The 27,711-nt window shown below is 45.8% G+C and overlaps 1 protein-coding gene across 3 annotated transcripts in view; it reads left to right on the top strand.

Moving 5' to 3' along the window:
* Positions 1 to 5,570: 5,570 nt before the first annotated feature.
* LOC135453143 (monocarboxylate transporter 2-like) overlaps positions 5,571 to 27,711 on the top strand; it is a 34,088-nt gene continuing 11,947 nt past the window's right edge. Inside the window, exons 1-2 of one of the 3 annotated variants that reach the window (XM_064723866.1) lie at positions 5,571 to 5,813; positions 6,044 to 6,300. In XM_064723866.1, coding sequence (XP_064579936.1) covers positions 6,084 to 6,300 — 217 coding nt within the window. In that variant the 5' untranslated portion in view covers positions 5,571 to 5,813; positions 6,044 to 6,083. Of the gene's footprint in view, positions 5,814 to 6,043; positions 6,301 to 14,871; positions 14,952 to 15,637; positions 15,878 to 23,682; positions 23,786 to 27,711 lie in introns of those variants that run through there. The other 2 variants (XM_064723865.1, XM_064723867.1) reach the window with 2 other exon arrangements.

Genomic DNA, 27,711 nt, shown 5'->3' with positions numbered 1-27,711 from the left:
GCACTCCAGGGTAACAGGGCTGAAGGTTGTGCCCCAATGACCTCAGGCTGCTGTCTGTTAACAGATCAGCTCCACAATTTACCATGCTATGTGCGTGTTTAGACCTTTAAGTGTCACTGAGTGCTAGCAATGATAACATACCTGTAAAACATCAACCTAAATGGTACCAAATCTATCTGTTTTAAGGAATGCCCTCTGTCTCCTTAGATCTGCACGTGACCTCTGCTTTGCAGCCCTCACTGTCACACAACTGTAAGGACTGTGAACTGTAGGCTCACTTTGTGCCAGCTTTTGATCCTTTTGTTTAATGATAAATATCTAACTTTTCATTATCTATAAACTCGGTTCTAAACTCCATTAGATCAATTATTTTGAAGTCAGGATGGTATGTGACACATCAGTTGCAGAATAAGATTTGCAGATAAATTCTGAATTACCTTAAACCCTTCCAGATTGATTCAGTTCATATTCCTTCAGTAACAGATTTCTTTATAGATTCTGAAAAGTTCAGGGGCAGGAATAATTGGTGAATATCAAATTAACCTTCTCCAACAGCCAATAAATTAAGTGCTGAAATTGTCTTTATTCTGAACATTTACATTTTAGGTAAAAGTTATGCCACATTTTATATCAAAACTAGTATATGGAGAGGAAGTGTTAAGAAGAAAGAGCAGTTGGATTAGTCCTTCAAGTTCAATTTTTCATAGGCCAGTGAAATAGTAGAGTTTCTGCTGCTTTTGTCCATCTCAGCCGCAAGGGAGGTGTCCAAGATATTCTGAAGTGATTTTGAAGAGCAGTCTCAATAGTGAGAGTTGCTATTGTGTCTGAAGTGCACTAGAAATGGTCACAGCCAGTAACTATCAGCAAAAACCTCTATAAATCAGGCAGTTGCTGTTAACACAGAGATGGAAGGAGGGACAATATCTAACAAAGGCAAATCCATGTTTTGATTTGGTAAAGCACCAGTCTAAAATGGCTCAGTGTCAAGGAAGGTGTTGGGTATCCACAAGCAAAACAGAAAGTACATCTTTGGAAGTGTAGAGTTAATTAATTCTGAAAGTCTAGAGGAATTTCATCTCTTGCAATGCCATTTTTATTTTACAGTAGCATTCTTCCAACACTACACCTTTAGGAATGAATGACTCCCATGAACTCCAGGTCTGGAGTGGTTGCATTCTCCTCCACAGGCAGCTCCTGGTGCCCTCCCAGAGGACCACCTGCACCTCCAGCAACCTGTAACAAATCCCCACAGCACCCACAACTGCCTTTAAGGATTTACCCATTTCAGGAGACAGAAAAAGCCCCAGGTATGCTTGTTACATTTCTGGCTGTGAAACATTTTTAGAGAGAATAACTGGTAGGAGCCATGGCTGGTGAGGCAGAAAGAGCAGGACCACGAGATCGATCAGCCCAAGGAACGTGCAATTGGAATTTGTTCCCTGACTCTGAGCTAATGGTGAGTGCCTGGGGAGACAAGCATAGAGTGCCTGTCAATACTCCCCAAGCTCCAGCAATTTGCCATCTGCAATGCCAGAGGTGACATCTCTGTGTTTAATAGCCCTCAATGGATTTCTCCCCAGAATTTATCTTGCTGTCTTTTGACCCCTGGAGACTTTTTTATCAAGCTGTTACAAGTGCCTGGTAGAAAAATCTTTTAAAATGGGAGATGTGTATTGTGTGTCCTGTGTTGTGAGAAGAACATCTGAGCTGGCTGGGGGAGCACCATTTGCAGCCTTTTGTGCTGATGCAAACTGGGAACTTGTGTGTGGGGTTGGGCACTAATTGTGTCCTTGCAAGGAAGATATATCTGCTATGGAAGAGTGTGGATAACTCCATGTGGCTACAAGGCAGGAAATACAGGCTACAGGAGATGCTGACTGGCAAAGTTAACTGGGTTGTATCATTTTCCTATCTCCATTTACCTTTCTGATTAATTTTCTGCTCAGATTGGCTGAAAACAGTTCCCTGGCCCACCTACAATGAGGTTTTTTTCCTATTTTTCTTTTGTGCTTCAGTAGTGTGTTGCAGCATTGGGATTATAAACACGGCAGGGGAATGTTTTAAATCCCCCAAATGGGGATTTGCAACATAAGTCTGGTGGAAACATTCCTGCTGAAACTGGGTTACATTAACCTTTAGAAAGCATGGACATTGCTCATTTAATAGTCCAAGTCAACTGCTTGGTTACTGGTAAAAAATTCAGGAATTTTCTGTATCTTTTCCCCTCACTCCAGGGTGATATTTACCCCTGCATAAGTGTTGCTGTGTCTTGTCAACTCCTTCATTTATTGGGTGATCAAAACCAATCTTTTGGAGGATTTTGGGTGGCCCAGAAGTCATGCAGGAGAATTTTGGGCAGAGGGGTAAAACGCCTATAGCAGGATGGGCAAAGACCTCCATATGCAAATTTCCCTGGAGCAGAGTGGGAGCAGAGCCTGCAAAAATACATTTTAAAGAAAGAATAAGTTAATATGTACAAGGAAAAACGATATCTGACAAATAATTGATCAACATCCACAGGGAGCTGAGACATGCCAGCATTCCAAGCACAGCGGACTGAGAGTTTGCTGCGAAGGGCCGCCCCCGTTCAAGAGGAGTTAATGTGAGATACAGCAGCCTTTGGGTCCAACAGGTGGCAGAGGTTGTTCCAAGTGAGAGTAGAACCTTTGATCTCCTCTGGGGTGGGGGACAAGGTCAGCAGATGGCTTTAAAAGGCAGCAGGATGCCCCCAAAGGAGCCAGGGATGGAGAGGGACGGCGTCCGAGCCGGACAGGGAGCAGCCCTGTGGTCAGTGAGTGTTTGTGTGTGGTGCTGTGCTGGGGTTGAGGGAATCTTGGCCCCATGGAGCCCTTGGATCAGCAGGTGAAGCTTCATTAGACTCAGGTTTGATTTTTCACGGTGCTGTCATCTAGCAAGAAAACCCAGCCCCAACCAAGTAAAACGAGCGGTGTAGAAAAGTAATTGTACAGTCCAAGAATAGTCCCCAGTTCTTCTGGGTTACAGAATGAAGGTTGTGATTGTATTTGTTGGTTCTAGAAGATGGCAGTTCAATAAGTCAAGGAAAGAGGGTGGTAAATGTTGACTGGATTGAGATGTAAGGGCCTTGATTGTGCAAGAGAGCTGGAATTGCTTTATTTCCAAGTTGTTGCTTGTGGCCTCAGAGAGATTCTTGAAGAGGGTTGAATGATAGTGGAGAAAAGATCCAGAATACCTGTCTAAAGAATAAGTCTAAATAAATGAACAGGAATTAAGCAGAAGCCTGCAGGGAGTGGTAAGTGGAGAAATGGAATATCCAGACTTTTTAACTTCACAAAAAGGAAATAGGGGTAAAGTGAGGGAGCTGACAAGTAAATTTGTGCCAGACAAAGACAATTCTTGCTTTAAAATGACAAAGTTGTGGTTAAGAGGTGTTAACAGAAGGGGCACTGCCTGTGGGAGAATTGTTCTGAGCCCTCCTTGGTGCTGGTGTCTCACAAACCCCAGGGGATGCCAAAGGAGAAATCAGGGGAGACTGGGACTGTATCACATCACTGCCTGCTGATTGCTCAGGCTATTAAACCCTCTAAAATAATCCCAAATTTTATAATCCCAAAGATGAGTTCCCCTAAATCTTCCTCTAGAAGCCTTATTTTAGAGTTGGAGAAGTAAGAGCCAGCTGGTGTGATTTTTAATTTTGACTGTAAACTACGTTTTCTTTTAACTTTGGTTCTTCTCTTTGGTTTACTGTATTAATTTGCTTTGATACAGAAAAGCTTTACAATGATCTGATACCATGGTCTGATTTTATGCTAATGTCTTCTCAATATATTTCTCATTAAACAAAAAAATCAAATTAAATGCACAAATATATTCCTCATGTAAGACTTCTAAAGGTAGTGTATGATTAGTCACAGTTTTAGAATTGGTGGTAATAAAAAATAGCCTTTTAAATCCCATTTATAATGTTCAGGTTTAACTTTTTTAAAGGACTACAAAAAAATTTGAATTTGAGGGGCCTGAGAATTTTGCAAATCCTAAATTTGAATGGCAAACATAATGTTAAATAGGGAAACATGTCCTTACTCTAACCACCCCTTAATCAGTTTTATTTTGCCTAATTTCAGAACCACTAGTATATGTCAATATTTTTAGGAGCTTGGTATTCTCTATAATACTTGAATGGCCTAAACTGGGTAGAATAACCATCAATGAAAGAAGCAGTGCAATGAAATGCGATTTGATGAATAATAAGATCTCTTAAACATCAACAGACAGGCATTCCAACATCACCACTATTACTTTTTAACTTGGATTTTCCTTTTAAAATCTCACCCCACAGTAATAAAGTCGAGTTAATGTAGTTCTAAAAAGAAAATTATTTCCCTTTATGGAAAGGCTTAGATGATGGGCTGTAACAGACTCTGCATCAAAATGTTCCATATACTGTAGGTACCTGTTAGGGGAAAAAAAAAAGTTTCATGAATACCTATCAGAACAGTTTATTAGCTAATATCAGAGCAAGAGAAACTTTGCAAGTACAACCTTGCTGATCCTGAAATTAAAACACAGGATCCCTCACAGTGTGATGGGGCATTTTCCTTATTATTTATAATTTTATTGTAAAAGACTTAGTTGGTCATCTCTTGATATAGCAAAGAAATCTCAGGAAACCCAACAACTTGCAATCCTGGATATTATCCAGATAGAAATTAGAGTTGGATTTATTAAATATTAGCATTTTGGGCTAATAATGTTTCCAGTTATGGTCAAGTTCCTCTCATGTTCCAGTGAAATCCTTGTAAAGGGGTTGGAGCTGGAAGATCTTTAAGCTCCCTTCCAACCCAAACCATTCTGTAATTGTGTGTGAATGGCAGTGAATCCTCTCGTGGGTCTCAGTGGATCAATCCCTGTTAGGCTGGGTCTGACCAGGGCTCCTCACCCACAGAGGCTGGGACAGGATGCCCAGGAATGAGGGTGAGGATGGAGCAGGGGTGGAGATCCTCTTCCAGTGTAACCTCTCACCCTTTGAGGTGCTCTAGAGCACTGAACATGGGCTTACATAAATTTCCTTCAATTAAAAATAAATGGAGATGAATGGTCTTGGTCTGTAGCAAAAAAAGAGAGTGAAGAGAAGCTATGGCAAGAACAAAAATCAGTGATTGTCTTTCAGGACAGGACAAAATTTTCAATGGAGGTCTGACTATTTTGCAAAGGGATTCCAAAACTCATCCCTGATTCACAGAAAAGACATCTATGTTTTATTTATTTTTCTTTTTTATCCTCGTTTTATTTTAATGACCAGGGAAAATGGGAAGAATGCAAATGAGTGAATGCCCTCTTTGATCTGGGCTGTTCCTGAGCATAATCTGGTAACCTGGCAGGCACCAGGCACGAGTGGAATTGCTGCCCATAAGCAGGAAGGAACCTCAGCCCCTTTGCAAGCAGCTTCTCAGTTTGGTTGTTGGTTTGAGGGAAGCAACAGCCAGAAGAGCCCTGTCCCCCTGCAGAACAGGGGAGCTGGGCCCACTCTGGGGCTGCTTACCTGCTGCTTGCACCATGGGGATTGTTCTTTCCAGCAGGAATCGCCTGAAATCATAAGGATTCCACCCACACCTGAAAAGTACACAATGAAGGATTCACCCTGAAAAAGGTACAACCACAGCACTGGGTTTTCTCCAGAGGGACTGTGACAGGGGTAACCTCCAGGAGCCATCTCCCAAGGTGGGACACAGAGCCACAGGCTGGACGTGGGACAGAGCACAAAGTGGAGGGACTGACTGCACCTGGGACTGAGCTCTGCTCCTGGACATGGGGGCCATAGGAGCATTTTGAGGGTATGTATTTAAAATGCAGGTGGAAGAGCTGGACAGGGTTATTGCAGAGGGAAGGGTGATCTTGGTTGTGTTAGAACTGAACAGTGCAACTGTTCAAAAGCAGCAAAAGGATTAAGGCTTCAAGAGTGGGTGATTCCCTGTACCTCTAAATCATTTTAATTTGCTTTAAAATGATGCCTGACCTCATGTTATGAGCAATCTGTACAACACCCCTCTCCTCTGCTCTGCAGGACACTGGGAAGCAGGGTTTGCTCTGGAACCTGCCTGACCATGGCTCCTCCAGTGCTGTCAGACCTGGGCTATGTCCCCCCCGACGGAGGATGGGGCTGGGCTGTGGTGTTTGGAGCCTCCATCTCCATTGGGTTTGCATTTACCTTCCCCAAAGCTTTCACAGTCTACTTTAAAGAGATCCAGGCTTTCTTCAACATCTCCTACAGCCAGATTGCCTGGACAACATCCATCATGTGTGCCACCACCTACGGAGGAGGTAAGTGAAGCAAGGCTGGATCTTCCTTTGGAAAGAGAAGCTCTGAGCTCTACACCAAAAGGGTAGAATGCATTTCTTTGAGAAAGTTCCTGGGAAGTGCTAACTCTAAGTCTGGCTTTCTGTTTCCTAATGATACATATTGGAAAAACTGAGAAAACCAGTAGTGCTGCGTTTTTTATTGCCAACATATATGAAGCCATCAATTATTATTTCATCAGAAATCTTGCTATGCGTGGGTGAGTGGAGGCTTGGAATTATTCGAGTCTGGGAAGTTACTTCAGTATATTTAGTCTTTTGTTCTGTTCCTATTCTTGTCTTTCCTTTTGAAACAAAAAAATGTGTGACTTGCACTCATGATTGTAGAGAAGCCACAGAAACTCAAACCTAAAGTTTTGCTGATGTACAGACATGGAATATGTGCATGTATATCTTGAGACAGCACTGAAATATGGTTTTTCCCTAAATCTGTTGCTAAAATCTTGCTTCAGATAAGTAAGGGATGATGTTTTAGACTTTTCTCTGTAGAATCTTTCTAAAAAAACAAATATATTCACTGGTTTCTTCAGATTAAAATGTTCACTGGGTACCTGTACCTTGGCTGCAAAATTTGGTGCTGTGGGAAGGTATCTACTGTCCTCATAAGGGAATCATCAAATGGGTGTTCCCTGAGGGATGTCTCCAGGTTATCAGTCTGCCACTCTGATGTGAGCAGCAGGTTAATCTTGCTGTTAATGGTTAGTGGAGATCAGCTGGTTTAGGCTGCTGGTGCCTGTGAGGTGCAGCTGCTGGCAGGCAGTGCTGGGCTCTCAGCAGATCCTGCTGGTTCTCGGCTGGTTTTGCAAGGGTGAAAGGTAAAAGGATTAACACTGGAGAACACAAGATTAGCCACCCAAGTGTGAGTGACCTCATACCTACCCAAACCTGTATTCTCCCTAAAAAAATCTCTGACATTCTTTGGGGAAGACTATTGCAAAAAAATGTGTAGATGGAGGGATCCTCTTGGTACCCTCTCACCTTCAGGACAGGGTGGTTTGGAAGCTTCCTGGGTCACTCATTGCAAAATCAGGGGTACACTCTGGGCACAGAAGGCTCACCCTTTAGGAACTGGTTTTACATGGCAATAAAAAAGGAGCTGGTGTGGGATGGATTAAGGTGAAAGGAGATGTGCGTGACCAGAGGGGTGTGAGGGATGACAGAGCCTCTTCAGGTGTGGCTGGAGTGGATCAGGCTGTGAGTGAGGCAGAGTCCCTGGGCTCTTTCCCTGTGCTCTCTGCTGCAGATGGACAGGAGGGTTCACCTCCAGGGGGAATAAATCAGCAGCTCCACTGAACCCTGATTTTCCCTTGAAACAATGGCTGTGTATCCTCTGGCTGCTGTTTGGCTCTGGTGGTTTCGTGTCAGGAGCTGGGAAGGGCTGACAGAGGCAGAGACACTGGACAGATTCATTTAGAGGGATTATTTCCTTAGGGTGGCTGTTGAGGGCCCTCTGGAAGCTGCAGGTCTGAAACAGAGCACCAGACACTGCACATGTCTCAGAGTGGTTGGGATTTCTGGTTTTTTATTCTCCACATTCCCTGAGTGAGGGCCCCTGACATCTGGCTGGAAATGAGGAGAGGACAGCAAGGGAACTGCTGACTGTGGTATTGATGGGGGAAGAAGCCATCACAGTATCAGATTGTGGCTTTCATCACTGATCTTCCCATCTTTAAATACACTTTTCTGACACCACCTTGCTGTTATTATAAACCAGAACTATGTGTGCGAGTGCCTTTCTCACATGCCACCTGTAACAACAGGAGGGTGCAGCACAAGCAGGAAAATACGAGATGCTGTGAAGAAAGTAGAATTTTCCTTTTCAGCATTGTATTTATATTCACCCAGACTTTGGGCCAAGAACTCAGTGCTGGTAGGGGGGTCCTGTCCCCATCACAAACCCTGTGTTCATTGCTCCCAGAGCACCTTTCCTCTCTGGGGTTTGTCCCCCAGGCAGTACCTGCTGCTCTGCACCTCACTCAGCTTTTAAATCCCTGCAGCATCTGAAAGAGATAATGGAAAAACATAAATCTGAGTAAAAATCCCTGTGTACTCTTCTAGAATTAAGGGAGATCAAGTGTCTCATCTGTTTTTGAGCGTGATTCATAATTCTAAACATTTCCCTGTCATGTTCTCATCTTTCAGTTTTGCTGCCAGTAACTGGTGTTGACATCTCCATAGATCTGAAAGCAGCAGCATGCTAATAGCAACAGAAGAGGGAATGGCAATAATAACAGATTTAGGACTTTCATCTCAGGGAATAAATACCTTTGAGTGCATAAGTAATTGAATACTCAGTTTGATCTTCCTTTCAGCTATAGCAGCATAACTCTACAGCAATTCTGTAGCATCCAGTGAAGCTGCATGCTGTGGTTGAGGAAGGAGGAAAGCACCAACAAAGCCTGCCCAGAATGGCTGGAGGAATGCAGGGGATCCCTTCAAACACCAGGTTTTATTTTACAGCATTAAGGAAAGCTGCAGCTATCTGTATAAAACATATATATATGAGATATATTATATATATATATACATATGCATATATAAAAAATACATAATAATGTATAATATATATAATATATATAATATATATAATATATATGTATTAAATATATAAGATATATATTATATATATATATATATATATATATATATACCAGTTGTTTAGGACAGCCTGCACTAGAGTAAATAAAAAAAAAGTTTCAACAAACATTGAATATAATTTTTTGGGTAAAGCCTGGGCTGCACTGAGGTTATCAGGCATCTTGCCATCACCTTTAGTGGAGCCAGGATTTCATCTTTCAGCTGCTGAGTTTGACCTGCTGAACTGGAGCAGTCGAAGCCTGGAAAATTTCAGCCTCAAGCATTTTGAGAAAAGTGGCTTTCCCAAAGGCCTTCAGGAATAGGAAGCAATGGAGTGCCCTGTAACAGGTAGCAGGTGCCTCTTTGGAGCACATCTTACAGGGAGTCATTTCTGTGGAACTCAGGGGGCTCTTGGCCAGCCTGTAAACCTGGGATTACAGCAGGTTTGAGTAAACACTGCATCTGGACCAAAAAACCTCCTGTTTTTGTCCTTGTGGTGTAACAGGGATGTACAATGTCAGAGGTTCAGCAAGTTCCTTAAGAACTCTGTGTAAGACCTTGAAAGTTAGTGCTAAAGCACTGTGCTGGTCTGCTGACAATGGTCAGTCAGAGGGGAATTCAGAGCCAGGAGCCTGCTGAGCTCACCCCCAGCAATCCTGAGAGTTGCACCAGCCTCTGTTAAGGGCACAGGGGTGTCACACAGCTCCCTGCACCCTGTGGTGTCTGCACTCAGCTCCTCCCAGGTTTGCTTCTGTCTCTTGTTTCCACATCCCAGTGTTCTACTGAATTTGAAGGGTAATGAGGAGCTTCTGGCTTTCCTCCACCCATCAGGAGGAGCTGGTTGTGTTCCAAGGAGCTGCAGGCTGGATCCTGTTCTCCTGCCTCCCACCTGCCCTCCTGCACTGCCCAGAGCTCGCTGGTGACCAGCACTGCGAGGTGCCAGCTGAGACTGGCTGCTGCTCACACCATGCCTGTCCTTGGAGCACATCAAAGGTGTCCTAAACGCAGCACCAAACAGCAGCTCCTGCTCCCAGAGCACTGCAGTCATAGAGAGAGATTTCCTGGGGAAACCCATGTTAAGTACAGACACCCTTGTGTAGTTACAATCACAATTTTATTTGGTGAGGAACCAAAACCCACACCAAAACCTCTTTATAATACATTTCTGTACTTATAATTGACTATCCCTCCATCATCTTAAAACTTGGGTGAGGTGGGGTTAATTTTTTTGGAAAATACCTGGATTATGTAATGGCTAGGAGTACTATGATCTGCAAACAATGGTGTTCCAGACACTGCTTGGAAACTGCTGTGACCTCCCCCTGTCCCCAGGCCACTGACCCTCAATTCAGGCTCAGTCAGCATTGTGCAGTCCCAGGTTTTGCTGCTCTGGAGTGGGGCTCACTCTGCAGGGTGATCCTGCAGCATCTCTCCTCTTTCAAGCAAAATGAGGCTTTAATGAGATCTAAAGCTCTCCAGCTTGGTGAAGAGTTATTCAGGCAGCCTTGAGGCAGCTGATCCTTTTTCTGCCCTGCTGACAGCTCCTTGGGAGTCTGCTGGAGGTGGGCTGGAGACAGCAGTGGTTTTCTGCTGCCAGATGTGCCACAGCTGCTCAGGGCCATGCCTTGGATGTGGTGCTGGTGCCACAATTCTCCAGATTAGATCTGTCTCCAGATTAGATCTGTCTAAGCTTCAGATCTTTGCTAACCTGGCTCTTTTTCACTGAAGGGAGTAAGGAAACCCTCACAAAAATACTCCCACCAGAAACCACAGGCAGGCTGGGTGGGTAAGGCAGGCTGGGATAAGGTGGGATCCACACTGGTTTTACTTTGGCACACTGAGGACTCTTTATTCATTGTTTACCTTGAGCAAAAATGTATGGACTCCTTATCCTGTGCTAAAACCTCATAGCAAGGACAAGGCTTGAGTGTGGACGTGGGGAGGCACAGGGTGGGGAAGGCAGAGGTTTCCCTCTGTCACCAGTGGAGTCCCCTTTATTTTCAGTGACCTGCTCTGCTCTGGCTAATGTGTAATTGCACCTTCAACACAACCTCCTGCCCCAGCTGTTTGTTTGCCTGTCTTTGTGCGCACAACCTTAAATGCAATTTTTCCCCACATTCAGCAGGGTTTGGAAAAAACACAGTATTTCTCCTCATTTTCAGCCATTTAGGACTTGGCATAACCACAGTTCTGCCATAAAAGTTAGTAGCTAAATTCTTGCTGCATCTCTGAGTACTTCAACCATGTTGTTTTTCTCTTTCTGTGCAGTCATTTTCCAAACATAACAGAGGAAGATCCTTCTGGGATTAAAATGTAAATGAGACAAAGATGCAATAGCAAAGGAATAATTTGTTTTAATTCCCCAGTGAAAGCATTCCAGTTATTAGATCTAGATTAATTGTCACCATCTTTTTACCAACAAGAATGTTTTTGTTTGAGCTGCTGATTAAACTCCTGCAACAAGGGAAAAACAGAAGAAGTGATGTTATTGCTTGGTTTATTCTGTTTTCTTCAGGAAATCAGCACATCCTGCAGTGATGCCTTGTGCACCTGGCTGGTTTGATGGCACAGACACAGGGCTGGGGCTGTCTGAGAGGTGTCCTGGCTCTGGAGAAAATTATTTCATGTCATGAATCCCTCTACTGTCTGTTACTAATATTGGGGTTTAGCAAAAAGCAAGTTTGATATTTCATAACTTTCTATTTTGGCCTCTCCTTGACTCCCTTGAAATAGCAGATTTGAAATCTACTCTTGAGTTTTACTCTGTATCTGTATGGACTGATCCCTTGGAAAAAGTTAAGAATTTTATTAGGAGCACAAATAAATGGGCCTGTTTTTTGAGGATGTGATGTCTCTCTCCTAGGACAGGTCACACAAGGCAAATGCAGGGGATGTTCTCTAGAATGACACCTAATATAGTATCTCTAGAGAAGGGAATTCTCATCTTCCTGTGATGCTATCACATAGGTCCAGTCCTTTGGTTTTGCAGAAAATTGCTGTCTGTATTCTCATCCATTAATTCAGGAGCTCCATTTTAGCTGGCTGTGGATTGGATTTCAGTGCTGCTGCACTTTCTGAGCAAATGGAACATGACAATAGAGCAGGTTTAAGAAATGGGGTGTGCCATTAAAGGCCCTTTAAAGAAGTGCAGAGGTGCCTCTTCTGGCATTTACCAGATGCTGTTTTCAAGCCGCAGAGCTTGGATTTTTTTTTTTGTAATGTGGAAGCAATTTCTAAAGTCTTTAATTGACTTCCAAAGACTCAATGAAGGAAAAACTCTGTTGGAGTTATAGAGTTGTAGCTCTTACCTTTGGCTGCTGCAAACTGCTTTGCATAAAAGGCTTTGAATAAAATTATTTCCAAGTTCCAAAGTGGTTTACTGAAGACAAATAGAAATGTTTTTGATTCTTAAGGGGGCCCAGAGGTTTTCTCCTGACCCTGTTTTTTTTTTTTTTTTAATTTCTCCAAAACAAGAAAAACCACTCAAGTTGTCCTCACTAGTCACTTTTTTGGGGGGAACTTAAGTGCTCTACTATGTGGATAAAGTGAAATGAGGCCCTGGCACAGGTTGCTCAGGGAAACTGTGGCTGCCCCATCTCTGGAAATGTTCAAGGCCAGGTTGGATGGGGCTTGGAACAATCTGGTTTGCTGGAAGGTGTCCCTGCCCATGCCAGGGGGATGCTCCCTGTCCTCCCAAACCATTCTGTGGTTCTATAATTTTAAATATTTTCCATCAAACCTTGGGCTTCAATAAGTAAAGGCTGTGGGTTCATTTGATTAGAAAATCCTGACCTGGGAACTGTCACAGAAAGCTTTGTGAAGATTGGAAGATGGAGGGAGAGGAAGAGTTTCAGATTCTGCTTTGCTCCTGCATGCCCCTCTTCTCTGAGCAGCTCTGGAGCACTGGGAATTACAATAGCAGGCACTTATTTGCATGGAATACTGTGATAGGGAAATGAGTCATTTGGAAAGGTGTTTTGCAATTTTAATCAATTTTGTTGCTGCTTGCCAGCAAATTAAAAAACCTGCCCTCCAGGAAGTGTCTGCTGTCGGTGGATGAGAAAGCAGAGCCTGGTCCCAGGGGAGAGCCTGGTCCCCACATGGATGGGAGCAGTGGCACAGGCAGCTGCTCTGAGAGCAGCCCAAGGCTCCCAAACTGCCAGGAAATCCTTTCTGACCTCTGAGCCCAGGTTTCCAGTGTCACTGCCACCCTCTGCCCCGGGGCTGCTCTGCTTTGCTTGTGAGCTTCTCCTCAGAGCAGCAGCAGCAGTGCAAACACCACATTTAACATCTTTAGAAATCATTTGTTTGCCCCCAGAATCACCTGCTGCAACAGGTTCCCAGCTCCAGTTCTGAGTTTGTGTGAAAGTTTACCCAGAGGTGCCCTGCTGGGCTGGCTGCAGGGGCCATTCTTTAGCATGACACACAATGACACACAATTTAGTAGCTCTGGAGGAGGAAATTCTCATCTTCCAGCTGAGAGCTGTTGCAGCGTCCATGGCTGAAGTTGTACCTGCTTCTCCATCCCTCTGCTCCCTGCACTTCCAATCTGTCCTCCCACCTTCCCTGCTCTTATTAAGGATATGCCAGGCTCGATCTTAGGTGTGTTTATTCCATTTTGGCCTAATTTTTTATTTTTAACAGCACACAGAAAGCAGCTGCTGAATAAACTGAGTGCTCGTATCCTCACAGCCCATGAAGTGGGTCAGGGCTGTACCAAAATAAAACTCCCCAAGTCATCACACTGTGACCCCACAGCTGAGAGTAAAGGTTTCTGGTCGTTTTGAGTTTACTCAGTTTTATAGGAAGAAAGAAATGGCAGTAATAAAACACCTTACAGTTGTGTTGTGAGGAGATTTCAAAGCTCCAGATTAACTGTGCCAGGTAAACTGCAGAGCAAGGCCCTGATTTTTCCCCCTCTCAGTTGCTTCATGGTGCAAGTAGAAAAATGGGGCACACACAGGGCTGTTAACTAAGGCAGGGGGAGGAAAGGTTGAGAAAGATAAAAGGTCTGTGGTGAAACTGCACCTTCCCAGCCAGAGCAAACACTGCTTAATGTTTTCCCAATCAGAGCTCATGTGAAAACTGGAATACACAGCAAACTGGTGAGCATGAACTGGGGGCAGAAGTCTGCAGTGATCACAGAACCACAAAATTCTTAATTGGGTTGCAAGGGACCTTAGAGGCCATCCCATTCTAACCCCCTGCTACCTTCCCCTATTCCAGGCTACTCCAATCCCTGTCCAACCTCTCCTTGAGCACTTCCAGGGATGAGACAGCTTCTCTGGGCAACCTGTGCCAATGCCCTGGCACACCCACCATGAAGAATTTTCTGCCAACATCCAATCTAAATCTCTCCTCTTGCAGCTTAAATATGTTCCCTCTTGTCCTATCAGCACTATACCTGTGTAAAAAATCACTGTCCTTTTTTATTTTTTTTATAACAATGATGTGGGCCAGGGGCAGTAGTGTAAAGAATCAGTCTCCTTTTTCTTTTGTAATGATGATGTGGTCCAGGGGCAGGAGAGCAGCAAACAACTTGGTATGGGGTAGAAAAGAGGAAGCATGTAGATGGAAACGGAAAAGTACGGAAAAGAGGAAGGATGTAGATGGAAACACAGGGAAGTAAAAAAGAACAATTTGCATGTAAGTAACTGAGGGTGGTTTAATTAACACCCGCGGGGTGGCTGGTGCTGCTGCCTGGGCTGGGGGCGAGGAAAGGCGAGGGGACGGGAGCTGGAGTGAGGGATGTGCCAGCCGGGGGGTTCGGAGCCGGTCCCGCCCGGGCAGAGCCGCGTTCCGCAGCTGGGTCCGGTCCGGCCGCGGGTCCCACCATTGTCCCACCATTGTCCCCGCAGTGTCCCACCCGTGTCCCGCCGGTGTCCCCGGCTCGGCAGGCACGGGGCGGGGCGGAGCAGCGCGCTGCAGCCGCTGTTTGAGGTTTCCCCCGGTACACGTGGCATTCCTGCCCCGTCCGCTGCCCCGGCGCAGCCCCAGCGGCTCAGGCACAGCAGCGCACGGGACTCACCTGAGCCGAGGTGTGTGCGGGGCGCAGGGGGCTCGGGGGGAGCAGCACTCTGGGATTGGGGCTTTAGGGGAGCAGAATGCCACGATTGGTGTCTGGAGAAATAGAATCCCGGGACTAGGGTTCCAGGGGAGCAGCATCCCGGGGCTGGAGGTACAGGGGAGCAGCATTCCAGGATTGGGGATCTAGGGAGCAGCACTCCAAGACTGAGGTCTGGAGAAGTAGAATCCTGAGACTAGAGGTTCGAGGGAGCAGCATCCCGTGACTGGGGGTCCAGGGGAGCAGAATCCTGGGACTGGGGGTCCATGGGAGAAGAATCTCAGGACTGAGGGTCTGGAGGAGCAGCATCCTGGGAATGGGGGGTCCAGGAGAGCAGAATCTCAGGATGACAGATGTGGGGAGCAGAATCCTGGGACAAGGGGTCTAAGGGAGCAGCATCCCGGGACTGCAGGTCCAGGGAAGCAGAATCTCAGGATTGGGGTCTGGAGGAGCAATATCTTGGGATGAAGGGGTCCAAGGGAGCAGCATCCTGGGACTGGGGGTCCAGGCGATCAGAATCTCAGGACTGGGAGGGATTGGGGAGCAGCATCCTAGGACCATGGTCTGGAGGAGCAGCAAGCATCCCGGGACAGCGGGTCCAAAGGAGGAGCAGCATCCCGGGTCTGAGCCCAGAACTATTTGTGACCCCCTCTGTTGCAGGGCTCCCCGAGCCATCCCCGGCCATGCCGGCCCCTGCCGAGGCAGGGCGTGTCCCCGGCCCGCCGGATGGGGGCTGGGGATGGATGGTTCTGCTCGGTGCCTTCGTTTCCATCGGCTTCGCCTATGCCTTCCCCAAAGGCTTGGCCATCTTCTTCAAAGAAATCCAGGCTTTCTTTGGCACATCCTATAGCGAGATCGCCTGGATCTCGTCCATCATGCTGGCCACGACCTACGGTGCAGGTGAGTGCTCCTGCACACGCCTGTAAGAGCAGCCAGAAACCTCCACTCTGGGCCAGAGCAGAGCAACCAAGTGTCCATCTGTATGGCCACCATCCACAGATTCACTTTCTGATCGTGTTTCCAAATGTTTGCTTAGGCAGACAAGTCATGTGTGGAGCCTGAGGGGCTCCTACCCAGAAATCAGAAGATTACCTGTGAAAACTTTCTATGGGCATCAGGGAAAAAGCCCTGAGATTAGGCTGGTGTGAAATAACTGGGTCTGGGTTTCAGCCAGGGCTGAGTGTGGAGTAGAATAATAAATGAAGTAGCTGCTTGTTTATTGTGGCAGCTGATAATGACAGCAATGAAATCACCACTCATTCCTATCAGCTGTAAAGCAGTGCATGTAACTCTGCTCTTTTTTATTATTTCAATATCACTTTCATGACTGAATGAAATACATGGGCTGCCCTTGATTAAATCTTCAGCTGGAGGTGGACAGGAACCACATTCTGCAATTGCAGGAAGCTTCATCAATATCTATCCTGTCTATTACAGAAATTCTGAGAATAATCTTTGTTTTTACAAAGGTGGTTTTATTTTTCCCTTAATAATGCACTGTAGTGCAAGAGCACAGTTGCTAATGAAAATAAAGTTGCTTTGTGCAAGTTTGTAGGGTAGAAGTGAGACTTGAGTCAGAACCTATTGTAATCCACTCTGTTGTAATCCAGACTTGGCCCTACAGAGATGAGATCTGCAAAGTTCCTATGGTTCTAAAGCTCCTATATTAGTTCCTATATAAGAATCCACAAATGGAGCACGTGGAAGGCAGAACCCAAGCAGTGATTCAGAGAGAGAAATGCCCTGCTTGTGCCAGTGCTGTTGTCCCATTGGCTGGCCCATTATACTGCCATAAATGTGCCAAAGTATTTACCTGTGGGCTGGGGGGTCCCTGGATGCCTCTGTGAGTTGTTGGCAGCTCTGCTTTGTCTTCCAATAAAAAAAATGTTGTCCCCTCCTTTGATATGGAAGAGATGCTTTGTGCTTGACCATGACCAAGTGAGGAACCTGCACCCTGCACCTGGCAGCACCTCAAGTTACTCACAGGGATTTCAATGGGGAGCTTGAGCCTCTTGGGGTTCAGCTTATGGCAAATGAGGTGCTGGAGCAGGTGAAATGCTCCTCTGGTCCCCTCTGTCTCAATCCAGCTGCTCATTTTCCAGCCCACCTTCTTCTCTGTCTCCCCAAGTGTTCCAAGTCAGTGCTGGGTGCTCTGTTCCTGGGATGTTGCAGAGGACTTTTATCCTGATTACCTGAGCATCTCCTGCCTTTCTGCAGGAGCTTTAGCTTCATTCTCCCTGATGCTGTCACACAGTGATGTGGGGGATGATACAGCTGAATTGCAGGTGACTGTTGAGGGAAATAGTAAAGGTAAAATGATTTCTAGAAAGCTGTAAAAGTAGGTTTTAGAAACAGAAAGAACAGAAAACATAGAACTAGCTGCAGCTACAAAGTCTAAAAGTAGAAAAAGTTGCAATAGTACAGCAAGCAAGGACATGAAACCATAACTTGAGTTTAAGGTTTGGTTAAGACAGACCTTAAGACTGTAGAAAAATATGCTTAGCAAGATTGTAGAAGGTTTTAAGCTTAATAATAGTGTATTGTATGTTGTTAATAGAAGGCATACAAGGAAACGTGTGCAGCAGGTGTATGTGTGCTTTTAGTGATTGGCTAGGACAATTGTTTATAAGCTTTAGCAATATGCTATTGGCCAGAAAATTTTAAAAATGCCCTGTAACAAAGAAATCTTTGGCTGCTGCTGGTTGTATGTGAGCTTTTGTCATCTTTCTATTGTCTCCACCACGTAGTGAAACTGATGCTGCAATAAAAGCTCAAGGAACGTACCCCAGCATCCCATCCTGTTTGTGAAAAATCCTCCAAACAATCTCTTTGTACAATCTCTTGCTTGCAGCTGCTCAATGTCCAGTTTCCAGCCTCCCCTCTGTGCTCTGGGTGCTTGGGATGCTCCCTGTGCCCCTGGCTGAGGTGCTGGGTGGTGCAGACAGGGTGTGGTGGGAGCTGCTGGAGCATGGGGCAGTGAAACACCAGTGTCCAAGAGTGTGTTTGACTGTGACTGAGTGGGCATTTAACACCACAGTGGGTGTAGCTTATGAATGATTTGGAAATCCTCATTAAAGGGCAGCTCCTCTGAGCCCAGGTTTTGCTCTGTGGCTGTGCCTGTTGGAACTGTGAGCATGCAAGGCTTGATTTACTCTGCTGAAAAAACAGAACACATTTTTGCTAATCTTTCCAAAATAAGAAATTCTTAAAATGCCAAGATTTCAACATACTCCTGAGCAGCTAACAAAGCTACCAAACCAGATTATTATTATGATTATTGCCAGAACATGTCCATCCCTTCCCTTCCTCTCCCCAGTAAGGCAGAAGGGCCACAGGCTGTGCAGGTGATGCTCTCTGCAGCCCTGTGGGGACACTGAGCACATGAAGCACCAGGCACATGTCCCTGGAGGGGGGGACATGTCCCTGGGGGCTGGAGGGGCCAATTTGCAGTGTCAGCTGTGGCCATGGAGGGCAATCCCTGCCCATCCCTGCCCCTGCAGCCCCAGGGCAGCCTGGAGCCCCGCAGGGCACTCAGAGGTTGGTGTTTCCACGGGCCACAGCTTGTGGTGACACAGTGCCTGGTTTCCTTGGTGCTCTCCTTGGTCTAAGGACTCGTTTTTGGTCTGTGCTGCTTACACTGTAGCAGAGCTTGCGTTTGCATTTCATAAATAATGCAAATGAAGCTTATTTTCTGAAAATACATGAACTAACCCAAATCTCCACTGGAGAAGCTGTGTTGATTCTGACAGCATGGATGCAGATTTACAGTGGCCACCTGAGGCTTTGCTTGTAGCACCAAAGGAGCTCCAGTTTTTCAGACTAAAGCTGAAAATCAGCAGCCAGGACTGTTTCTGCCCTTCACTTTCTGCAGAATTCCCCCAGGAGGCTGTTTTACACCAGCCAGGGCTCTGGCAATATATATTACAGAAGTTAATGTGTCTTATCCCCCAGTTTCTTAATCTGAACTAGGTTGCAGAAAACAATTCTGTCACTGTAATACAAGCAGTAAAACAGATTACTGTGCAGTAAAGTGGATAGCCTGGACTTTATGATGGGGTACTTGTAGCTCTTGCCAGAGCTCCTGCTCAGCAATTCCACATTTCCAATTGCACAGGGCAGGCTGGGAGCTTTGGGAGTGAGGAGCAGGAGGGAACATTGTTTTTCTCTGCCCAAATCCCACAGGCTGAAGCCCTATCAATCTGATAAAGAAGGATTTGTTTTACAATGTTTCTACTTTTCTATTCTTTCTTGTCATGGATGAAGAGCTCATTCCTTACCCCAAATGAGAAAGGTTTTACAGAGCAGAGTTTTTGATGCATGGGAACAAAAAAAGGAAAAAGGATCTGATCAATGATCTTAGAGGTCCTTTAATGATTCTCTGGCCCACACAAGACCAACATTCCCAAGGTTTTTCCTCACATATAAGGGTGAGTTTTGTTTAGGAAACAATTTCATTGCAAAGCCAAAAGCCTTTGGCATTGGCACCTCCTGATTTGGGCTGTGTGGTGGTGCCAGGTTCACCAAACTGAGCTGTTTGTGCCACTTTAAGGGTGACAATTTCAAGCTAGGCCACAGAGGTGTCCCTGGGGAAAGCAAGAAGCAGCAGAGCTCTCAGGAAAAGAAAGATAAGCAGCATTAATTTGCTAGTAAATTAGTTGCCCTATTCAGCATCAGGGGAAACAGCCAAACGTTCTGAAAATAAGAAATAGTGATGCCACTAATTTAATAGCAGTAATGTTCTTGTAGCTCTTATGGTCTCCTGTGAGGCTGCAAGAGAGGTAGGGATTGTGGGAAGAAGTAATATCCTTTATTATGGCCAACTGTTAGAGCTTGAGCAACGAGCCAGCCTCCTGGCACATGTGCCAAAATAGTGAGAATAATTTAATACAAGGACAGGATCTGCATTTTCTTTTTTTAAATTTTTTTTTAATGGCGACTGTGTGGCCAAATGCCTCCTCCATCTTTATAATGGAATAACAGGAATCATCCAAGGGGAGCTCAGAGAGCAGATCCTCCTGCAGAGTCATTTCAGCTGCTGCTTTGAATAGCTGGGGCTACACCAGGGTACACTGGAGCTCCTTTTTAGTAATTTAGAGAATTTCACTCCTTTGTGATTGCTGTGCATGTTTATATACAGCTTGTGGGTGTAAATATGTGCTGCTTCTGTTGCCCTTTAATACATAAAAAGCTCAGGCTCATTGCATCAGCACCATCATTGTTTTTATACAGAATGTGCTGCAGTGGAGCCTTGTCTCAGTTTTGCTATACCCTGCTGTGAAACTCCCCCCAAAATCTCCAGGGTGCTCTCTCACATCCAAATTCCCCTTAAAATTAAAGAATCTCTGTCCATTTTACAAAGACAGCAGCAGAGAGCCACATTTTGTAAACACAATAAAAATGAGAGTGCTTCTGGTGAAAAAGCCTCCACCTGAAACCAACCAATGTTTATTAGTCTTGTTATTTATTGGTTTGTAATTTGGTGAAGATCAAATTACCTGAAGATTTAATTCTGGAAATGCTCCACAACTAAATCTTTTCCTCCAAAAAAAACTTTCTCCCAGAGCTTGTAAGTGCTTAATAGAGCATCTGCTAAAGCAGCAAGGAAGAGATAGGGAAGCTGAAAGTCCACCATTGACCTTGAACATTTAATCCAAAATTTTATAGCTGTATTTTATTACACTGCTAGCATGATAAATTGCAGTGACAGGTTTAGAAAGAACCTTACAACATGCAGTGGCATAAAGCTATATTAATAATGAGTTTGATTCTGCAGTTTTTAACTTAATCAAAGCTGCCAATGTTCTCTCCTGCTCTGGTCCAGGCTCTATCAAAACCTCCTCTGCCTCCAGAAAACCCCACCCAGGGCTCCCCACCCATCTCAGCTGCCTTCAAAGGGCTGTGAAGCACTAAAAGGGGAAACTGAGGCATGGAGGAAAGTGGGTTTTTTCAAGGACAAAGTTATGTTCACCTGTGTCAGCTGGTTCAACAAACACTCATTCTCCAGTGGGGCTTTTACCAGGATTTCCCTTCTTGCTTTCCCACCTGGGCATTTTTGTGGAGGCTGGAACAAAAGGAGGAAGATAATTCTGTTTATTCACAGAGCTGTGAATATCCAGCATCCTGCTATCCTGGCCCAGGCCCTGCCAGGCGCTCCCTGGAGCTGCCTGATGCTGGAATTCACCTTTTTCCTTACCCTCTCCATCTCTGGGATTCCCACCCCATCATCTTCCCCAGGCAGGGGCAATCCCTGGGTAGCAGCACCATCAGAATCCCAGGTTTTGATAAGAAAGCTGCAAGAGGAATGATTTGATTTCTGTAATGGATGGTGCTGCAGGTTCATATACTTCTCCTGACTCTCAGAGAGCACTCCAGCTCTGCAAGGTCACCATGTATGGGCTTATATTTTTTATTTTTTTAAATAGCTCTGTTCTACTTAAAAGCAATAATAGCACTGTAGGTTCAGGTGAAATATTTCTGTGTTTGTGGACTTGGTCACAAAGCTTTATCATTTTGCCCTTCATTGGAGCTACCAAGGTCACCAGGCAGCAGTAATAGAGATGTGATAGACTTAATAAAAACCAAGATTAATAAGAACTAGGGAGAAGGAAGTGAAGAGTTTTGGCTGGGGGGTTGTTAATGGTGTTAAGCCAAGGAGTAAGTTCTAATCCATTCCCCCCAAGTGGAATTCAAACATGTGCAAACTTCTTCCCCCAGACGCCAGCATGTCCCAGAGCATTGCAGTGGAATTGAAAAGCAGGACCTGTGGTCCTCTGTTATCCTCTTGTGCCCCAGGATGGGCTCTGCAGTGTAACTGAGCCCTTGTCAAGTCCTGCAGGGTCCCAGGGTGGGCAAAGCCCTGTGGAGAGCACCAGCAGGCAGGGCCAGGTTTGGAGCAGAATGTTAAGAGTGGTAACCAAGGGCTGTTCACCTCCAGGAATGGATGTTCAGCCATGTGGGTGCCAGCTGTGGGTTTCTCTGTGTCTGGATTGAAGGCACTAAGACAGTAGCTCATGTTGGGACTCAGGTGTTTATTATTGCTGATCAGTATAACAGTCACTGCTGTGAGTTGGGCAGCTTTTCATGAGAAGGCACAAAATGGCCAACAATCTCTTGTTCCAAGACTAAACTATCTAATTAAGAGCTGACACCTGGATTCTTTTCCCTTTTAACCCAATAACTGATCCCACAGAGCTGCAATGGGGACTTTTCTGCCCAATTACAAAATGCCACCCAAACTCATGAAGAAGGAGGAAGATGAAGCATGAAGAAGAAATTCAGGACAACACCCTGTGCCCTCCATCTTGCCTCCATCCACAACATACTAAAAATCCCAAACCCTCAATTTCTCACCCAGTGATACACCTACACTACTCTCTATAATCTGTTTCACACTTTTGTGGATTCTGGTCTATCTTGAAGTCCAGGAAACTTTCTCCATGAATGAGGGTCACAGTCAGTGCTGCCCTGGGGGTCAGGGCACCCCAGAGCAGACACAGAAATATTCCCCGTGCCCTGGGTTTGCACACAGGGAGCTCCTGTCCTGGAGCTGGAATTCCAGTGATGGAAGGGATCACAGCCAGCGGTCCTGCCAGGGCAAAAGGGCAGATAAAGAAATCACAGGAGAGCAACTCAAACACTGAGATGCTGTGACCTTGTGAAGGTCTGAGCTGTGATCTGCTGCAGGGTGAGATCCAAAGCTGCAGCTGGGGGAACCCCTGAGTGCTGTCCTTCTGCAGGAGAGGTGATTTAACTGCCTAAACTCAGAGTGACACAAAGGACCTTGGCCACAGCCCCAGCTTGGGACCTGCTGGTCTGTGGCTCCTCCTGCACTGCAGGAGCAGCATCTGAGCTGGGTAATGTGGAAATTGAAACGCCAGAGCACTGATCAGATAAGACTGCTGGATAAGGAAGAGGGCACTTTGTCTTTCTGAAGCTTGGGCCTTGTCTGCTTTGTTTTTCTTCTTCTTCTTTTTATTTATTTATTTTTTTGACATCAGGTTGCTGCTGTGGCAAGTTCCAGAGTTTCAGGTGGGAGGCCAGGGTCCCTGTGCTCCCAAGGCATGCCTGGTGGGTGCAGGGGAGGGAGGATTGCTGCAGTGGATCATTGCCCTCACCACCTTTCCCAGTGAATGCAGTGCCAGTCCTGCCCAGGCACACAGGACTGACCAGTTTGATGATTCCATGTCTGTCCAGACAATTTCTCCCACGCTTGGCTTATGAATCATCTCACAGGGGTTGTGCTGGAGCTGCAGCCATTACCCATTAAATGAACTGGCTGTTCTCCTCACCTGTGAGGGAGCAAATGAGGCATCTCTGGGGCCAGGTTAGCTGTTGGAGCTGCATGTGCTGGATTTCAGTCTCCTTATTTAAAATTGATTATTTGCAATGTAAGTTAACACTAATAGAAGGCATCAGGGTGATTTAGGTGTGGACAGGCCTTTGGAAGCTGCTCTGTCAGGTCTGGCAGAGGAATGGTTGGGACTGTGGTTGTCACTTGTTGTATGTACTCACTGCCACTTGTCCCCAGTGTGTGGCCATGCTGTCCCCAGCAGCACTGCCTGAGGAGGGCTCTGTGGTTTATGGGTTTCTCAGCCCAGGCAGGTGAAAACCAAACCTGAACCAAGCAGCTGAGACTAATAATCATTAGGCTTCATGATTAGCAGGTACCAGCAGTTATCCTCCAGGGATCTGCAGCAGGAGCAGGGCTCAGAGGGTGAGCAGCAGCTCTCCACACCCTGCTGACACAAACACCCAAAAGCAGGAGCTGCCCAAGCCTCTTCTGGCATGACAGAGAGTGAAAGGCTGCAGGTTTGACCCTCTCATCCTTCCCCCCACATTTGCAGCTGGGCCCTGTGTTTTCTCTGGCTGCCTCCCTGTCAGGCTGTGCATTGTGAGCAGGAGCTGCTGCTGATCCCCCCCATCTCCCGAGGCTGGGGGGTCTGGCAGCTCATTAATAACGTGGGGGCACTTGCTTTCATTCAGGGGTAATGAGGAGGTTGCTCTGTTATGGTGGGCTGGTACTCTGGTGGATAAATTACCAAGCCAAAGGCAGGGTTGTTATTCCATGGAGGGAGTGAGATTATTACTGAGGAAATTGCAGGCCTGCTCCTGTTCTTGTTTCACTACTGGTGTAATAATAGACTTTGTTCCATTAGTATAAACGATTTCCCCCTTTCCCTCTCCTCTGAGTACATTGCACTCCTTCTTATGTCCCCAGTGACTCCCCACAGTCAGTGGCAATCCTGGCATGCCGAGTTCCTATTTGTATTTTCACAATAGTTTGGAAAATATTAACTATCTGGGCAGTCCTTTTGGTGCTGGCCTATGTCCCTGGGCAGGAAGAGTTCTTTAGAGCCACTTGTCACTGTGGAAAAGCAGGAAAAGCTGAGCTGCATGTTGCAACCCCACTGGTGGTCCCAAATCTTCCAGTGGAGGTCTGTGCAGTTGAGTATTTTAAAGTATTTTAAAGTGTTGTTGTTTATCACCGTTGTGGCCATCAAATGGTCTGACCAGCAGACCCAGAGCATTTGCACTGGCTCTGTGCCACTTTACACTGTCACAAGGTCAGTGTTGTGAAACCTGGGAAAAACCTGGAAAAACCCACATTGCTGGAAGCCTCTGGGTTACAGATTGTCGGCCTTAGCTCCTCACTCTTATCTGAGAGCCCTACACAAAAATATTGCAGCAGAAATTCATGCAGGCCAAATTCCACCAGAAAGGAGGAACACTATTAGTTAGGTTAAAAAAAAAAAAAAAGCCAAACCAGACCTTACAAATAAGGGATATATATATATACACACACAGGGTCAGAGGTTTGGGAGAGGAGAATGTTTTAGTCCCTATTAGAAATACATCAGGGTTTCACACGGGCACTGGAAGTTTTGCAGCTCATAAAAAATTCATAAGCCTTGCTGAGGAAAACAGGAAGGCAATTCAGGTGTCTATTTTTTGAGCACTGTCATACTTGCAGGAGTTTATGCCAGTCTGGATTGATATTTCTTGTTATGTGCCAGCCCTGCATTATGATCCTCTCTGGATCATAGTTCAGTGACTCAGGAAGAACGAATGACAGGGTGGCCTGGGTTTGTGGAGGGGAAGAAAGCAGAGCCCAGGGTATTTTGCTGCTTTTTTATGGTTTTACAGTCTCCTCTTCAGGGTCCTTTTCACTTGTGCAAACACAAAACTCAAGGTGAAAAGTAATTGGACAAGCTAACAAACGAGCTGAGGCTTGCTGCATTCCCCACTGGCGAGTCTCTGTGTTCCTCTTGCCACCCAGAGCAGCCTCTCTGACATGGCCTTTCATGTACCAGCCAACAAAGAATGGAAATCTGCCACAGGTTTGAGAAAAGAGAGGCTTTAAACAGGACAGGCACTAAACCAGAGTGATTTATATGGGCTGAGGGCAGTGCTTTACATTTCATCAGTCTTCCAGGGGCTCCGTGATCCCAGCTGCATCTTTTGGGGCTATTTGGTGCAAACTGTTGCTCTCCAGGCTGCAGAGCTTTGCTGCAGGCAGAAGTGGAAGCCTCAGGGTGTGCACCCTGCTCTTGGGGTGTAAAGTGCAGCATTTCTGAGCAGGCATTCCTTGCTCTCACCATGGGCTGATGGAGGTGATGGAGAGCAGGTCCCTGAGAGCCAGGGGAGCTGCAGAGCCACAGGCACAGCTCTGAGTGAAGGCAGCAGCAGGATGAGGCTCAGCATCCCCACTGGGTCCTCTGCTGTCCTTAGCAGGAGCATCGAGGGCTTTAAATGCTTTGCTCCATGGCACAGCATCCTACAGGGTGAAAGCCCTCTGCCAGTGGGCAAAGGTAATGGAAACCACATTTTCTTAGCTGAGTAATTAGATTGATTCTGCAGAAATGCAGACATGTGGAAAATTGAAAAATGGAAGAGTTGCATGCCCTGAGGCTGCAGATGAATATGTTGGTGCCTTTCTGAGGAGCACTGGCTCAATCTATTGAATTACTGATGCAAGTTCAGGCCCTGACCAGGGGAAACTCTTCAGAAGGGGATGTCTTTCTCACTGTGCTGATCTCAAATATATATCCCTTTCCCCAGAACTTCTCATTGAATTCTGTAGTGCTCTGTGCAGCAAAAGGATGCACCTGTGTGAATCCAGTTACAGGATTGGCAGAAAAACTCTCCATGTAATTATAGACACCCAGAAATTTTAATTGAATGGTGCATTTGATGGGACTAGATCACAGATCACAGTTACAGGGATGTTGTTGAGGCTGTGCTTGTGTGCATTTAGTTTATGAGTGTTTTGACCTCAGACATCAAATGGAAAGTATTTCTGTGGGCTTCATTCCCCAGATTAAACCAGCCATACCTACTGTTTTCTATTCTTGCACATTATAACCGCTGAGAGCTTGTTTGGATGCTGTCAGCCACGCTGAGGGAAACCCCGGGGTTTTTGGATTTTGCTCCTGTGATCAGGAGTTCTGTGGTTTGCAGATCTGGAGAGAGCTCTGGAGCTATTTCTGGCTGAGATTTTTTAAGCACAGGTAAATATTCCACCATGGCTCTGTGGTGAGGTAGGTCCCACAGCCAAACTCCTCAGAGATACCTGTGCCTTTAAAATACCAGTTTGCAGTGTTGTGTGAGTGGAGTGGGAAGTGGCAGGAATGAAGGCAAGCAGGCACACTGGGCTCTGAAACACCATTGCTGTATGATGAGTAGCACCACAAACAGCCAGGTAAATTCAGATATTAAATCTGCCTCTATGCCCCTTCCTCATTTCCAGTAGCACTTTTGCAGCATTTTGATTCAGGACTTTTGAGTAGTACAGAATCATTTCTTTACATCTCACAGCTTGGACTTCTGGACTGCTCCTTCCTGTTCAGCTTGGCTTTTCTAGTTCTGGCTTCTCAGTTCTGGCTTCTCATACATCCTGGCTTTTCTTTGAGCAGGAGGTTGGTCCTGAGGTACCACCAAAGTCCCTCCAATATTTATCTTCTTGTCATTCTGATTTTTACTGGTCTCACTTCCTCAGATTTCAATGCTTTGTTTCCAGTATGCACAGTTTTTGTCAAGCCATTTCCCTCTTTCGTAATTTTGCACTGCCCTGAACCTCCTCTTTGCATAAATGCAAGTCCAAACTGGTTCTTTTGAGCTCTGGCTAATCCATCATCCCCAACATTTCCTACCTACATGGACTGCTATTAAGATTTAATTAACAGCTGTTCTGCTGAAGCTTGGGTCCTGGTCAGCAATATTGGAATTGCATTAAATAGAGGCATTAAAAATGCAACAGCATTTGTGATATCTGCCTCGCAATATGAGCCACTGCCTTGTGTGTGCAGTTTAACATCATCATAAATCAAGGAGCTCCTATGACTCGCATGATTTGTTATTGCTGTTTGCCTTCTCTGGTGACACGTGGAAGTGCTGGGGGCAGGAGCTGTCACTGGTTTCACACCCATGGCACTGGACATGCTGCCATCTCCATGTGGAGGATCTCTGCTTTTCCATTTTCTTCCTGAGCTCTCCCTAGGAGCTGTCTCAAGAGGACACAGTCTCAAGCTGTGCCAAGGGAGATACATGCTAGAATTGATGAGGAAGTTTTTCACAGAAAGAGTGGTCAAATACTGGAATCATCTACCCAGGGAGGTGGTGGAGTCACCATCCCTCGATGTGTTTAAAAAAAGACTGGATGTGGCACTTGGTGCCATGATCTAGCTGAGGTGTTAGAACATGGGTTGGACTTGATGATCTTAAAGGTCTCTTCCAAC

Source organism: Zonotrichia leucophrys, chromosome 12 (genome assembly GCF_028769735.1).
Source record: "Zonotrichia leucophrys gambelii isolate GWCS_2022_RI chromosome 12, RI_Zleu_2.0, whole genome shotgun sequence".
Classification (NCBI taxonomy): Eukaryota; Metazoa; Chordata; class Aves; order Passeriformes; family Passerellidae; genus Zonotrichia; species Zonotrichia leucophrys.
This window is presented reverse-complemented; position numbering and strand designations above follow the sequence as displayed.